At 48.8% G+C, this 17,036-nt stretch overlaps 1 protein-coding gene across 1 annotated transcript; it reads right to left on the bottom strand.

The window, feature by feature from the left end:
• Window positions 1–880: 880 nt before the first annotated feature.
• On the bottom strand, window positions 881–16,736 carry SHISA2 (shisa family member 2). Its single transcript, XM_077341742.1, has 2 exons — window positions 15,156–16,736; window positions 881–4,304 (listed from the first exon to the last, which is right to left on the bottom strand). The coding sequence occupies exons 1-2, from the start codon at window positions 15,490–15,492 to the stop codon at window positions 3,757–3,759; spliced, it is 885 nt and encodes a 294-aa protein (XP_077197857.1). The 5' UTR covers window positions 15,493–16,736; the 3' UTR covers window positions 881–3,756.
• Between the last annotated feature and the right edge of the window lie 300 nt (window positions 16,737–17,036).

The following is a 17,036-nucleotide window of genomic DNA, read 5'->3' as shown; positions in this document are numbered from 1 at the left end:
CAGAAATGCTGATTCTGTGAACTTAGGCAGATTGTGAGTGGGTGGGCAGGTAGTTTTGAGTTCCTGCATTGTGCAGGGAGGGGTAGTCAACCTGTGGTCCTCCAGATGTTCATGGACTACAATTCCCATGAGCCCCTGCCAGCAAATGCAGTCACTAGATGACCCTGGAAGTCCCTTCCAACTCTATGATTCTGATTCTACATTATGATGGTAACTATTGCTTCCCTTACTTCCTCAAAACTATTCCTGTTCAGCCCTGCTTTTCCTTAGTTAATTTCGTGAGAGAATGTATTTTGAGTTTGTGTGTCTGTGTTTGCATTTAAAAAACAACTTTCCAGTTGCTCCAGAATGTTTTATTTTTCTTAAGGGTATAACTCAGAATACATAGGTGGAGATCCTGTAGTTACCCGCCTTTCACTAAGTCTCCAACTAACTCACTAATTTCACCTACTAAATTCTGGAGATCCCCAGTGTGGGCAACAGGAATTTCCACTTAGCTACAATGGCTAACCACCACTGATAAATCTGATGCAAAGACAGGACTCCAGTACTTTCTAAGAGTTTTGTAGAAGAGGGCATTTTGGCAGGTGCTGCTTAACTAATACAGATAACAAAAACTACTCTGTTGAAATATATGCCTACAGATTTATCATACAGAAGCCCCCCCCCCCTAAACATTTATTCATGAATTCATCTAATGTTGTAAAATAACCCTGTCTTAATAATTTCCACTGATGGGAAATTGAAGTAAATACTAAAGAAATCAATGGGATTTCACAATGCTGAACTCTGGCTGGATCGTGCCCCATACATGTGTATCTTTAAGAATCGCCAAACAAATGAGAAATGACAAACCATCAACTAAATTGGAGAACAAAAATCACGCCATAAAATATTTATTATGAAACAAAAGACCTTTCGCCTTCACTTGTAAGAATCACCTACTCAAGTGCCCTTTAAGAATTTTGTCCTTAAAAAATTATGCCAAACATTACAAGACATATAAAACATCACATGTCACAAACGGGTTTTTTTTTAAAAAAAGAATTACAATAAACAGCATATTCCCCATCTGTTGTAAATTAATTTCTAAATAGTTTCAATTTAACTTAGTCATAAACCAGTAAACAAAGAGAGTCACCTGATTCTTCACGCAAGTAAAGGGGCTTGTGCAGTGGAACTTGGAACTCTGGGAAAGAAAAGACAAGATGGCTAACTTCATTCACAGTTAGAAAAAAAGCTAACTGCAGTATCCCAGAAACAGTGGGGCTAATCAAGTCAGCTGCTGAGAATCCACAGAAGCATTTCAAGCCAGACACACCCAGAGAGACACATCCTTAGCCCCACATGAGGTTTTCAGCAGTATCTCCCAAAGGTGAGATATAAGTGTTTTCTGGCATCTTTAATGTGCCAATTCCCTTTGTTACCAACACACACACAGCATCGCTAGCAATCCTTTGCAGTCAGTTCCCCCCCTACTCTTGCTGAAACACGGGGAGAACAGGTTTCAGAAAGAACAGGAAGAAAAATGTTGGAAAATGTAGGACAGCGAGGGATGGTTAATAAAGCTGTGTGAAATTGGTGGGGGGGAATAATGAAGGGAAACAGAACTGGAACTTTAAGGCTGTCTGGAAACCACAAATGTCTTTGCTATTCTAACATGGTAAGGCAGCTGCAAACGAGCCCCTCATTTTTCCAATGTAGTACTTTGTGGAGGGAAGTCATCAGACAGGTGCTTTTGATGCAGCAAATGTTTACAGGGTGCAATACATGCAAAAGCTCTAAAGGAGAACCAACTGGGTACACAGTTCTTTGGACAGGAATACTGACTATCTGTCTACTCATATTCTTATTTCATTGGTTAAGAAGCTTTCCCCACCCCCTTTTGTGACTTTTTAAAACTTGTGCCCATTAAAAAAAACTTTTTAAAGCCAATGGACACAGCACAGTGTCAACACATGTCTGGCTTTTGTAAGCAGAAACATATTGAATGTTTCATTTATTGCTGCTTTTAAACATGGAAGCAAATCTGGCAGCACAAGCTCATGCATGTTTACCCAGAAGAAAGCCCCACTGTATTCCATGCAGCTTACACCTACATACATCTTGCAAAGGATTACAGCCTTACAAGTACCAGGCTCCCAAAGCATAAAATGGATGCAAATACTTTGGCAGACTTTCCAGCTCTTTTTTGAACATCTCCCAGAACTTTAGCTGATGACTGACAGAATCCTTCACGATTATTGCAATAACATCCTTTCAGGTCATGCTAATTCACCTAGAATATTTTAACTTCTCCAAAGCCTATGCAGAGTTTATTTGTCAATGAAGTAATTTTTACAGTGGAAAGCTACAAAGATGTTGCTGTCTGCCATTCCCCTCCCCGAGGCATTTACGGATGTTGCTATTTATTTGTAGCACCCTTTAAAGAAATCCTTTTACAGTTGTACCATTATAACTGTGCAAGCCGTTCCATATTCACCTATTTGGACTGACTTCACACGCGCACAGATACAGATGGGCAGTAAGAGCAGTGCCACTTTCTGTGGCCCACATCACCTGGGCCTGGATTTCGTCTTCATTTGCCATTTAATCAGAAAGTGGGGTCCTGCTGGAGACACGCTTGGATGCAATCCATCGCATGCCACTGAAGCTAAACTATAAAGCAAGTGTGTTTTGAAGACTGCCGTAGCCCCTGCAAACTTTGTCTGCAAATGCAATCAGACTTGAAACGTGCAGGACCAAAAGCCAAAACCATAGTTTCTGTAGCAATTTCGGTCTGGAACAAAACCTTTTCCGCCCCTGATCTGAAAACTGTTGAGGTAAGCAACACTTTTGTAAGATGTTAGAAGTTCCCGACGAACTTCCTCGGCAGAAACCAAGGAGGCTTCAGGACTTGTAACATTCCTTTTTGCCACTTGACTAATCTCTCTAAGAGGACTTTCAAGAGCAGGTAGAGCAATTGAAAGAATAAAAAGGGGAAGGTGGCAAACTCTTCGAATCTCAGCCGATGGATGAAAGACCCCCAAAAGTTGGATGATTTCAGGTCCCTCTGGAAATGAAATTGTTTGCACATTTTCTACAGAGGAAATTATTCACCGTAAAATATAGTAATTTCATATTAAGCTCCAAGGACTCTGTAACTCATAAGGACTTGCCTTTATTCATCACTGTGATTGTCAGCACAGCAAATATGACGTGTGCTCAGAGGATGAGGGTGGAGGGTAAGAAAAGCAGCATTTAAAACACTTAGCTTGTACAGAGTAACAAAACCTTTTATATATCTGGGCAAATTCCTCTGCCCTGCACCTAAGGGACACTTATTGGCTGAGGCATCTAATCACCCTCAGATCTATAATTGCCCAGTTTCTTATGCATCTTGACTCTAATAAACCCTTCATGGTAATTAACCTCCCCCTGCCCCCCTCCCCACACCCACCATATTTAATGGTTGAGGAACTTCTGTTTCGCTGTATTTGACGAAGAGAGCTTGCACACAAAAACTTATAGCTTGAATAAAACTGGACTCAAACTTTGTTCATACAGGGTGTTCTCCTTTTTCGGCAAATAAACAAAAAAACTTTTATAAACACAGTCCGGCATGCACAAGCCATTCAAAATTATTTACAAATGATGACGTTCAACAAATTTCATCCCAGCAGCGTTTCTTGTCTGCTCACAGTCTGCCACGGCAATAGATATTTTTTGCTTCTGTGGTTTATTTCCCCCCCCCCGCGCCCCTAAAAAAAAAAAAAGTTATACAGTCACTGCTGGGTACATCTTCTGTTCACTATTGCTGTGGGGATAAGGAGACTGAATTGGCCTGTATCCGCCTTGCAGACCGTCCAAAAAAGGCGGGACAGGGGGTAGGGAGTCATGTTGCACGGCATACCCTACGTACTGCGGGTGCAAATACTGTCCTTGGTGCGGCACTATCTGTGTCGCCTGCTGGCAGTTCAGGACTGAGAAATTCGTAGGCATGTTGACGTAGACGTTATTCATGGTCCCTTCCGGTAAGCAGCAGTTGGTTTGTGACCTGGTAGGGGGACCCCTGGCCCCTGAGTTGGCGCTGGAACTGGAGCTGGCAGCAGTACTTGACTGACGCGAGGAGGACCCTCTGGAGGTGCTGGCACTCGGGATCATGGGAATGGTCTCCATCATCCGGCTCCCTCCAGGAGCTCTGCTCTGCTGCGGCTCCTGCTTGGGCCGCAGGCATCGGCAGCAACAAGCTGCAACCAGGGAGCCCAGGATGATGAACGCAACGAAGACAGAGCCGACGATCAGGAACGGCACGTAGATGGGCACTGCCAACAGAAAACAGAACGTCAAGACACCCCCGCTGCAAAAATACGCCTTTCAAAGCAATGTGATGAGCCTTGCGCCTCTTTTTTTTAAAAAGCCCAGCGTTCGTGCCTATGCATGAACCGAAATGGAAGAGAACATTTTTACAAGTACGCACTTTCCTAGCTGCTTTTCTTCTAACATTTAATAGGGGGGGAACTTGCTTTTTGACAAGTTCGTGGTGTGGAAATAAGGCTTGCCGGGGTATGGAACAAAAATATAACTAAGCAACACTGGAGGCATCAACATTCAGAAGTGTTCGTACCGTATTTCTAACTGGGCTACGAGGCTCTTCTTGACCACAAGGCAAAGACTCTATTTCTTTATCACGAAGCGGCAGCAAGAGAACAGCACTGCATCAGCCAGACAAGGAGACGGTCAAGAAAAGGCTACAGGATGAAGTGCCCTCAACTTCCTGCTCTTTAGGCAGGCCCCCACGCACGGCTGTCGCCCAAGTTCTGCCAGTTTCGATGGGGGACTTGCACAAGCCTTGTTCCGAGCATCAGTGAAATTAATGCACGCTCTGCAGCGCGTATGTTTTTCAGGAGTAAACCAGCTCTAATTATAACATCACTTCAGGCTAGTACTGGTGAGCTCAGGATTCACAAACAGCAGGCCAAATGCCGGATATCTATCGAGGCTTCCCCAAAGAGATGTCAAAAGACTGAAGTTTACCCTTGAAATCCAGTTACATAAGCACATGATTAAGAGGCGGTGCGGTTTATTTATTTATGGTATAGCGACAGGTAGGTTAGACAGTAGAATGAAGCGGCGCCTTACTTAGGGGTATTTTTTTCTTTTTTAGGAAAATGGCTGCTTCTCCGAGTTTTTCTCATTAGTATTTTTTTTTAATTGGATGGATGCAAAAATCAATGCTGAAAAGGCGTAACTGCAATAGGAACGTTCGTAAAGTCTGAACGAACTTCTGAATCAAATTGCAGGCACCCACATGGACACGAGTACCTCGTTTCTCCCCTTTTCATCAAAATTCTAATTATATAAGCAGGACGTCTCATTTTCCCATTTCAGAGACATTTTATTCCTTTCTCCAAACAAGGACAGATCTACCTGAAGTGCATCTCTGCCCCCATCCCTTTTCCTGCTGCCCGATGAGAATTCAAATCACACTGAGAGCTTCCTTTATTTAATTTATTTAAAACATTTCTATGCTGCCTTTCCATCCAAACAACACCCTCTTTGGCAATACACTTACTGGGACCTGTCCAGGGATACGTGAAATGGAGGTCAGACAATAGATGGTATGAAACAGAGTTATCAAATCAAAGAGAGCTGTCCCAGTTCAAATCCTGCCCCTGTCACAAGGCCATTATGACACTGCGGGCAAACTATCCAGGGGTTGTGTCTCTGGGGCAGACCACCAACTTCCCATGTAGAAGATTAATCCCCGGCATCTCCAGCTAAAAAGATCATCAGGTAGTAAATAATGGCAAAGGCTGAGATCCAGACAGAGTAGACATTAGACAACACTGACCTTGAAAGACCTTGAAAGTCTTACTCAGCAAAAAGTGGGTCTATGTGACATTCCCTCTTTTCCTGAGCTTCTAACTCACATCTTTAATGGAGGGAATAGTACTGGCCTTAGAAAGTACTGTAAAGATTATTGGCTAGTACATTCAAAGGGTTTTGAACACTATAAAATGCCTCCTTGACAGCAGATCAAGGATATGACTGTTCATCCTCAAGGGTTTCCAGGCTATGTCTGGCAACTGGTAGGAGCATCAAAGGTGGGGACATATCATCTGTGCCATGACATCATTTCCAGGAAAATCCAGAAATGATATCAGGTAGTTCTAGGAACTGTCAGAAACAGTATGGTAAGCCTAGAGCAGGATTAGTCAAATTGCGGCCCTCCAGATGGACTACAATTCCCATGAGTCCCTGCCAACGTTCGCTGACAGGGGCTCATGTGAATTGTAGTCCATGGACATCTGGAGGGCCGCAGTTTGACTACCCCTGGCTTACAGCTACCCAAAGTGACTTCTGGGTTTCCCCTGGAAGTGAAGCCACAGCAAAGAAGCTGGCTGTTTTTAAATTTAGTGAGAGGCCTGGCAGCCCTATGAATCTCTGACCTGGAAAAAGGATTAAGGTGAGTCCAGGTTCTTACTTGATGTAGAGGAAGAAGAAGAGTTGGTTTTAATACACCACTTTTATCTACCCGAAGGAGTCTCAAAGCAGCCTACAATCGGCTTCTCTTCCTCTCCCCACAACAGGCCCCCTGTGAGGTAGGTGGAGCTGAGAGAGCTCTGGCAGGACTGCTTGGTCTGAACAGCACTATCAGGCCTGTATCGAGATCAAGATCATCCAGCTGGCTGCATGTGGAGGAGCGGGGAATCAAGCCCGGCTCGCCAGCTTGAAAGCTGCCGCTCTTAACCCCTAAGTTGTGCAAAGTACAGCTCCTTAATGAATGGCGCCCCACTGCTTCCCAGCTGACCCTCAGGCATAACTTCATCACAACCTGGCAGAAACCAGTTTTCCATGACTCTTAGCCTCAGAGGGATGATCCTAAATGTTATCATCTGTATTCTAAGATGCTTGGGAAGATACATCTTCATTGATACTGCCAGCAGGAGAATGTCACAGATGTCTGGAGTGATCCACACCTGGCCTGCACTGGTCAAGTATTGGATGCTGCATGCAAAGTTTCTTATTGCACATGGAGAATGGCACGCACATCCTCAACTGCTGGATATGGGCATCCCACAGAACCGGATCTGTATGCACAGCAACCCAAAAACCTCCCTGGATTGGGGCAATTGTGCATATCAAGCAGAATATCAAGCTTGTTTAGAAGGAGCATACCTGTTTAATCCTAGAACAGCAATGAATTTCCAAGAAGCCCCTCTCCCCTATTATACATATCTCAGAAGTCTTTTGAATTCTGGTATAATTCTGCTTAGGTATGTTCTAGTACGTAACATCCAAGTCACCACTTTACAGAAAGCCATCCTAGAAACAATTTAATAAAGCGATACTGTACTGTAATAAAATGTCCTTTTATTTACAAGGCTTAATATAAATGACCCACATTAAATTAATTTAAACATGCCTTTGCCTCTAGAGCAAAGGAGCACTGAACTGAGACCCTTTTGTGCAGAAATCCCTCGGAATCTATGAGCCAGTTTTGAGGCAGTGGTTTGACAGCCTGTATCCCAAGATTCTGCTCAGCAAAATTTGAAGCCTCTGTACAGCCCAAGGCAGGGATAGTCAACCTGTGGTCCTCCAGATGTTCATGGACTACAATTCCCATGAGCTCCTGCCAGCAAATGCTGGCAGAGGCTCATGGGAATTGTAATCCATGAACATCTGGAGGACCACAGGTTGACTATCCCTGGCCTAAGGCACCTTTCTCTCCCAATTACATCGGCTTTTCCTTGGAGAAAGGTTTCAGATACTCTGAGCAGAATGGCCATGTCAATACATTAGAAGGCCTCAAGTTGTATGCTGGACTGAGTTTGAACCAGAAAGCAGGAACCTGTGCAGCATTAGAGAAGCAAACACAAGTATGACTATGTTATATCCAGACCCCATGCTCTTGCCTAGAAGGACCACAAATCCACAGAGCCTGTAACAAAGGTGGCCCCAGTACCACAAACAGAATAGTCACTCTTTGGCTAGAAACAGTGTGTGTGAAGAAGAAGAGCTGGTTCTTATATGCCACTTTTCTCTACCTGAAGGAGTCTTAAAGCGGCTTACGATCGCCTTCCCTTTCCTCTCCCCACAACAGACACCCTATGAGGGAGGGGATGCTGAGAGAGCCCTAATATTACTGAAGAAGAAGAAGAGTTGGTTCTTATAAGCCTCTTTTCTCTACCCAAAGGAGTCTCAAAGCGGCTTACATTCACCTTCCCTTTCCTCTCCCCACAACAGACACCCTGTGAGGTGGGTGGGGCTGAGAGAGCCCTGATATTCCTGCTGGCCAGAGCAGTTTTCTCAGAGTGTGTGGCGGGGTGTCATCAAAATCCCACATGCATAAAAACCATCAATGTAAATGCAGTTTACTAGCCACAGTCCAGCAGAGATGTATCTCAAGTCCTATCGAATGACACTCAACTGAGGGCGACACAGTAGGGTTTTCAAGGAAAGCAGAGGACTTTCGGAGCGGGGAGTTTGCCATTGCCTCCCTCTGCACAGCAAGCCTGGAATTTCTTGGTGATCTCCCATCCAAACGATTAGCTTCTGAGATCTGCAATCAGGCTAGCCTGGGGCATCTGGGCTAGGGAAGTGCACTTAGCCAGCTCAGAATCAATGGCCCAAGCATGCATACTATGATAGGTACATTTGTCACTTTGTTGTTATTGTTGTTAGGTGCGAAGTCATGTCCGACCCATCACGGGCAATGGTCCTCCAGGCCTTCCTGTCCTCTACCATTCCCCGGAGTCCATTTAAGTTTGCACTGACTGCTTCAGTGACTCCATCCAGCCACCTCATTCTCTGTCGTCCCCTTCTTCTTTTGCCCTCAATCGCTCCCAGCATTAGGCTCTTCTCCAGGGAGTCCTTCCTTCTCATGAGGTGGCCAAAGTATTTGAGTTTCATCTTCAGGATCTGGCCTTCTAAGGAGCAGTCAGGGCTGATCTCCTCTAGGACTGACCGGTTTGTTCGCCTTGCAGTCCAAGGGACTCGCAAGAGTCTTCTCCAGTGCCAGAGTTCAAAAGCCTCAATTCTTTGACGCTCGGCCTTCCTTATGGTCCAACTTTCGCAGCCATACATTGCAACTGGGAATACCATAGCCTTGTCACTTTATCCGTGCTCAAAAACATCCAGTTCCATAGAGAAAGAGGGACTACAGACACCGATTTAACGAATTTCATTTAAAATTCTTAACTGCTGTCATAATCCATGAAAATAGTTTTCATGTGTGAAGTACAGGCATGGTAGAACCATCCCGAAGAAGAAGAGTCGGGTTTTCACTACCCAAAGATGTCTCAAAATGGCTTTCCATCGCCTTCCCTTCCTCTCCCCACAACAGACACCCTGTGGGGCTGAGAGAGCTCGGAGAGAACTGCAACTGGCTCACGGTCACCCAGATGGCTGCATGTGGAGGAGTGGGAGATCAAAACGGGGTCTCCAGATTAAAGGCCGCTGCTCTTAACCACCACACCATGCTGGCTCCCTTTTACGTTCATCAGTGTCAAAAGTGCTTAACCTTGTATATGTCTTTTATTTCATTGTGACATCAAATGCTAACTACTGAACCAGAGGGATGCCATGGTCTGAGAACTGGGCTATAATCTGAGAGAGACCTGGGTTCAGATACAGACTCTGCCAAGAAACTTGCTGGGTGAGTCAGGGCCTGTCAATCAGAGCACAGGGTTGTTATGAGGATAAAATAAAATGAGAGCAAGCCATGCATATTCCTGGAGCTCTGTGGAGGAAAGGCAGAATAAAAATATATTAGACTGAGCCTCTAAATGCCAGTGCCAGGAGGCTACCTCAGGGGAAGGCCTCAGCCTCTTTGCCCTGTTGTTGGTCCTTCGGAGGAACTGGTCGGCCACTGTGTGACACAAGGTGCTGGACTAGATGGACCACTGTTCTGATCCAGCAGGGCTCTTCTTAGGGTCTCAGACAGACCCAACTACAGCTGGATTATAAGACTGGGTGGCAGAGTGGTTAAGAGTTCTGGACTAGTATCCAAGAGACCCGGGTTTGAACCCCCAGTTGTGTCACAGATGCTCAATTGTTACCTTGGAGCAGCCACACTCTTGTCAGCCTAACCTACCTCACTGGGTTGTTGTGAGGGTAAAATGGAGAAGAGGAGAATAATGTAAGCTACTTTAGGTCCCCATTGGGAAGAAAAACAGGGTACGGATGAGATAAAATTATGCCCTTAACATATAATTAGATGACTAAACAGCGATCTTGGGCTAGTCAGTCTCTCCTACTACTCTTTTGTGGTAATGAGGATACACAAAAACTGATGCTGTTAATTAAGACATATAGAAGAGAGTTCATCTGTCTCCCAGTGAGGTACAGGAGGAGTTGTTAAGATGCCTCTAGTTGCCGTGAGGGCCTCAAGAACTATAATTTGTTAATAAACATGTTGAGTTACTTCACAAACTCCCAGGATAAGTTTTGGGAGAACCCAGAGAACCTGGTGGAGAACTTCCTACGTTCCCACTGCCTTGCTTCAAAGGACTGTTGTTGTGAGGCTAAAATGGGACCTGCAGAGCAATGCTGTTACCTGCTTTGTGTGGGTTTCCACAGGGGAGAAAAATGGGACATAAATATCTATTCTATCTAAATTGGTTTTTTTTATCTAAATCTAAATAAATAAATAAGATGTTTTGATGAGTTTTTAACTTCCGGACCTCATGAAGCCAAGCAACACGTGGCTGTCTGCAGGCATCCAAATTATCCACAGTTGATGGTGTTTGGGGATGGTTCTAGCTCAGATGTTCTCAACCTTCCTAGTGCCGCGACCCTTTAATACACTTCCTCATGTTGTGGTGACCCCCAACCATAACATTATGCAAGTGTTCTTCCATAGAAATTAAACTGAAACTGACCAATGGCATGAAGATCCATTGTTCATGACTGTATATACATTGGTATTTTTTTCCGGGGTTTCTCAGTTCAGTTCTGCCTCTTGTCCCACCATGCCGATCTCGCTCTTTTCCGCTGCTCTATCTCAATCTACCCAGCAAGGCTGTTGTGTGGATGGTGCCCCCCCCCCCCCCGCCAAGCTGCTTGCCCTTTTACGACTCCAGTGAAAGGGTCGTTCAACCCCCAAAGGGGTCCCGACCCCCAGGTTGAGAACTACTGCTCTAGCTTAAGTGCCACCTTCTGTAATTGTGGCAGAGATCATTTGGTTACAAAAGTGATGGAATAAAAGGATAATGAGCTCACAGCATTGAAACACTAAACAGAGCTTTTGCCAGGATGTTGTGGAAAGGGAAGCTCTGAAAGGTGTCTGACTAGGACGTGACTGCCAAGCTCACCAGATCAGTCATAGCTACATGTGCACATGTACAATCTCAGAAAAGGAGGCAGGCTATACTGCATGGGGAGTGGGGGGGGGAGGTGGGGCTTTCTGTTTACCTGAAAGGAAAGGGCATCCCAATCAAACTCCACCTACTTCTTCATCACTCCTCCCCCCACAAAACAGGGGAGGCCCCACAACTCAGTGGCAGACCACATGCTTTGAATGCAGAAGATCCCTGGCATCTCCAGTCAAATGACTGCCAGTAGCTAGTTTGAGGGGGAAAGACCTTTCTGTGTCTGAAACTCTGGAGATTTGCCGCCAGACGAGGTGGGTGAGGCTCAGCTACACGGACTGCAGTTTGATTCGGCATAAGGCAACTTTGTACATTTGTATATGTTATAATCAAGTAATAGGAGACTCAGGGGCTACTGGCCAGGGATTCTGGTTTGGTGGGCGGGCATCATCTGGGCATGGAACTGGGGTCACTGTGGGTGGGAAGGTAGTTGTGAATGTCATGCACAGTGCAGGGGGTTGGACTAGATGACCCTTGAGGTCCCTTCCAACTCTATGATTCTATGACTCCTTAGAAGCTAAAATGACTCAACTGAGGCTATTGCACTTTGGTCACATCATCAGAAGACAAGAAAAGGGGAAGGCAGCAGGAAAAGAGGAAGACCCGACATGAGGTAGATTGACACCATCAAAGGAAGCCACAGCCCCTGGATTGTAATACCTGAGCAAGGCTGTTAATGATATTCTGGAGGTTGTTCATTCATAGGACTGCGAGAAGTCAGAAGTGACAGTGCTTAACACATGTAATTCTTGCTGCTGGCCATTCTTACCATACGGGAACAGGAGACCCTAACAATGTCTGCAAGACGGTTTTATTTCCTGGCGACACAAATAACTGCCTACTCTTTGGAATCAGCAGAGAGACACCGCTAAATGTAGACTAGGTGCCCTTAGTCAAGAGACAACTTGACAGCACTTAAAACACAAACACACACAAACACACAATAGAAGGCACTTTCTATAACAGTTTTTAGGAAAATAGGGTTTTTTTTTGGCTGCACACCTCTCATGGATGGTAGAAAAACACTGCTAGATCCTCTCAAAAATCCACATTGGCAAGTGAGGACAATTTTCACCCATTTTCCAGCCTCCCATCACAGCTCTCCAACACACACACACACACACACACACCCAATGCTGCTACTGTGCCCCAGAAGCTGCTTTTCAGGGTGGGGTTTCAGGCTACAGTTGGGAGGGAGGCTGAGAAGCAGCACTTCCACGCACAGAAATTTCAGCTGGGATCCAACCACTGCAAATGCCATTTCCGTAAATTCAAAGTTAAACACAAACAAATCTAGTTAGCTACACACTGCTTATTTTTGTCTACTGGGTTTGGTTTTCGCGGAAGCCTCTGTTTCAAGCAAACTGTCTCTAAGTCCAATATCAATGGCTTTGAAGGGTACCTCAACAGCTATGACATTTTTATCCTGCCTTTAGTCCTCAGAGCTCGGGGGACTAAATGGAACAATCCCTTCTCTTTTATCCTCACAACTACCCTGTGAGGCTGGAAGAATGTGGCTGGCCCAAGCTCACCTAGGCAGTGCCAGGAATCCAGCAGCCCCCTGAAGGCCAACAAGACTTGTAAAGGTATCTCCTGTGCAAGCATTGGGTCATGTCTGACCCTTGGGGTGACGCCCTCCAGCGTTTTCACAGCAGACTCAATATGGGGTGGTTTGCCAGTGCCTTCCCCAGTCATTACCGCTTACCCCCCAGCAAGCTGGGTACTCATTTTACCCACCTCGGGAGGATGGAAGGCTGAGTCAACCTTGAGCCGGCTGCTGGGATTGAACTCCCAGCCTCATGGGCAGAGCTTTCAGACTGCATGTCTGCTGCCTTACCACTCTGCGCCACAAGAGGCTCAACAAGAAGCTTTAACAAGATTGTAGGGGCACAAATTTTCAGAGACAAAACTCCCTTGGTCAGACACAAATAGGAATTTGAACCCCCATCTCCAGGGCCCTAACAGAAAACTCTAGCCACCCTCCCACAAAGTTTTGTTTTCCAAGTTATTTACTACACATTTGTGATTTTGCTTCAAGCTTCTGTTGGTCTATGGAGGGGAGGCAGGGGGAAGGGAAGAAGAAGACAGTAGATACTTACTTTCACTGGCTAATATGCAGACCATGTGGATTTTACCAAAGTCTGCTTTTTATAATGAATCAACAACTTTCATATGAGTCATGGGCCCCATAGGCCACTTACTCATCCCCCCATTTATAATCTGAATTAAAGGCCTATACTGACTAACACTGGGCTCCCATTTTAAAGTTATGCTGCCCAGGTCACTGCAAGGCAGCAAGGAGGCAGTGGCAGCTACCTCATAAGTTAATGAGCGGCTAAAAGAATTAGCAGTATGGGTTTTGTCTTTTGGGCACCAAGTCACAGCTGATTTAGGGCAATCCTGTAGGGCAGTGGTCCCCAACCCCCGGTCCGGGGATCCCATGGATCAGTCGCTACCGGGTCACAGCTCCTCCTCGTCCTCCTCCCCGGCTGCTGCCTCGGGGGCTGCCCTGCCACTCTGCCGCCGGCTCACTTTTGGTGCTCTCCAGTGGCCGCCATGGCTGGGGCTCCCCCTCGGTGTGGCATTGCGCAGCTGCTGCTGGCAGCGCCCCCCAGCGGGCAGTGGGAAGTCAGGGGTGCCAGCGGGAAAGCAAGCGGAGCAGGGGCTCAGGCGGCAGTGACGTCCCTTGTAAAAAGACTACCCCCCCTGGGCCTCAGTAAAATTATCAAGCGTTGACCGGTCCCCAGTGATAAAAAGGTTGGGGACCACTGCTGTAGGGTTTTCAAGACACAAGAGGTGGCTTGGTATTACCTGCTTCCATGTCATGACCCTGGTATCCCATGGAGGTCTCCCATCCAAATATTAGTCAGGATAGACTCTGCTTAGCTTTGCTGTTCTGATAACATTGGGTTAGCCTGGGCTATTCTGGTCAAAATATATTTAAATAATCAAACTTTGTTTTCATTTTGATGGCAGACTCAACCTCACTGGATTCTTCTGTGCCACAAGCAGCTCCAAACACTGTTTCTCACAACTTCAGGTCTGTCAATAGAAAGAGAACCAGTGTGGTGTAGTGGTTACACCAGGGGTAGTCAAACTGCAGCCCTCCAGGTGTCCATAGACTACAATTCCCATGAGCAAATGCTGGCAGGGGCTCATGGGAATTGTAGTCCATGGACACCTGGAGGGCCGCAGTTTGACTATCCCTGGGTTAGACTATCAGACTAGAACCTGGGAGACTTGAGTTCAAATCCCCACTCTACCACAGAAGTTCACTCAGTGACCCCGGTGTTTCCTGGAGGGGTCTCCCACCCAAATACTAGTCAGGGCCAATCCTGTTTAGCTCCCGAGGTCTGGCAAGGTCAGGCTAGCCTAGGCTATCCAGGTTCGAGTAGCAACATGGTACCCAGTTCAAAAGCGATGTCCACCAGGCCTTAGACACTGCTTCCCAGGTTCAAGTCTCCTGCGAAACATGGGGGTAATAATAAAAGTCTACCTTCCAAGGCTGGTGTAAAAATTGTAGTAGTGCTATACAATTATCCCTAAGTGGCCCAGTTCAGGCCTCACTGCTTTCACCTGGTAGCCAGTCCCTGTAGGGCTTCTAACTAAGTAGGTGAACCTGGGAGGCAGAAGGGGCTGCTAAGTACACGGGGGAAGTATGCGCAAGCCTAAAGGCGAAAGCCAGCCCTGCCGTCGTTGCTTGCGCAGCGCTTCTTTCTCTGGCGCGCAACTGAGCCGCAGGCGCCGCACGCCCACGCGGCCCCGGGCCTTGGCATCAGGCGAGGCAATCCAGGCGCCTACCTGCTGCGCCGTCGGGAATGTCCTTATCCGGCCGGCCGTGCTCCGCTCCCCCCTGCTGCCGGTCGTTGTCGCACACGCCCTGGTCCAGCCGGGCCTCGGCTCGGGAGCAGCAGTAGCGGAGGGCGCAGGTGCCGCAGCAAATGGTGGCGTCGCCGTCGTCGAAGTGCTCCGGGCACTGGAAACCGTCCCGCCAGACGGCTCCGTCCAGCCAGCCGTGGCAGTATTCGCCGCTCGCCCGCGTCCTCGCCGCCAGCCCCAGAAGCAGCAGCAGCAGCAGCAGCAGCAACCGCCCCTCGCCCCGCGACGCCCGCCGCAGGCAACAGCGCCCCCTCCACATGGCACCGCTAGGGGGCGGCGGCAGTGCCCGGCGCCCAAACTGTGGCCCCGCTCGGGGGCGCAGGTCTCCGGGCGGCCGGGCGCGCTTCTCCTGCGGCTGTCCGGCGAAGAGGAGGGAAGCGGGAGACCTCGAGCGTGGCTGCGTCCTCACTAATGCCCAGGCGTGTTCGCAGGCTCGGGGGGGAGGGAGGCCACGTCTAAGAGGGTCACGTCCAAACCGCGAGGGTCGCCCTGGCTGCTCCCGACGCCTGCTGCTCCTGGGGAGAAGAAGGGCTCCCTCGGTCGGGCTCCTGGCTAGGCGGGGACGCCCACCCACTTGGGCACGGCGCGCCGAGCGACCCCGGCCCCGTGGAGGGTGCGAGCCACGCGTGGATGTGGAAGTCCGGCGCTTTCCGAAGATGCCCGCGCCCCCTTCGCCGCGGGGCCAAGACGCAGCGACGGCCTTAATCCCACGGACGAGCCCCGAGGACGCCGGCCTCCGAAGCCGGGCCGCCGCGCTGCTGCGAAGTCTTGGACCGGCGGCGCCCCGGAGTCCCGCGCGGGGCTGCCCTCCTCAGGAGTCCGGAGCGAAAGGGCGGGCAGGCGAGCGGGCAGGCGAGGCAGGAGCGCGGCGGACGGCGGACGGCCCGGGCAGGCGGGACGGAGCGAGGGACTCCGGGCACCATAACCCCCTCCTGGGCAGCGAGGGGCACGGGAGGAGGGCGAGCCCGGGCTCAGGCGGGGGAAGGGGCTCTCTCGCCGCGTGCGCCGCACTTTCCAGTCGCCTCGGCCGCCAGTCCGCCGCCTCCTTCTCCTTCTCCTCGTCGTCGTCCCCGGCAGCGGAGCGGGTCAGGTGGCCTCTCCGAGAGGCGCCAGTCCGGCTCAGCCGAAGCCCCCGAGCCCTGCCGGCCAGCGGCTCCCTCCCGCGCGCGAAGCGCCCAGCCGGGGCAGAGGCACGAGGGGAATCTCTCCTTTCCTCTCCCGCCTGGAGTTTCCCCTCTCGGCCGCTGCTGGTTCCGCCCCGCGCGCCTTCGGGGAGCCAGCGGGGGCGGCTCTCCTGGCCAGAGGCGCAACTGCCGGGCTCCCTTCTCTGCTCCTTGCTGGACTTGCTTTCTGTGTTGTTATAGGCACCCTACACCATCCCCCGGCGCGCATGCGTCCTCGGGATCGGCTGCCCTCCCACCCGCCTCTGTCTCCCTGAATGGGGAGCTTTTGATTCTCTGCCTCTCGCCGCGACGGAGAGCCGGGAAGACGGATCAATAGCCTGAGGAAGGAGGAGAGGGGGGCGGGGAAGAGCGGCAGCCCGCTAAGGCACGTCTATAGCTTTCCAAAGTCTTGCACCAGAAAACAGGGACTTTTCTCGTCTGACTTTCAAAGCTGGAGAGGCGCGCTCCTCAATTCCCCACGAGAAAACGTAACGTGGGAAGAGTAGCCCTGTCGGGTTTGCCAGAGCAAATAACGCTGAGGGAGGCCACTCTTTTTTTGTCTGGAACCCAGCCGTCTCCCCCAAAACAAAGTTCATACTATACATTCTCAAAGGGAACTTTGTGCCCTGTGCACATGGTG

This window comes from Paroedura picta, chromosome 6, assembly GCF_049243985.1.
Source record: "Paroedura picta isolate Pp20150507F chromosome 6, Ppicta_v3.0, whole genome shotgun sequence".
In the NCBI taxonomy this organism is placed as follows: domain Eukaryota; kingdom Metazoa; phylum Chordata; class Lepidosauria; order Squamata; family Gekkonidae; genus Paroedura; species Paroedura picta.
Note: the sequence above shows the minus strand (reverse complement) of the source record. Positions and strands in the feature narration are given on the sequence as shown.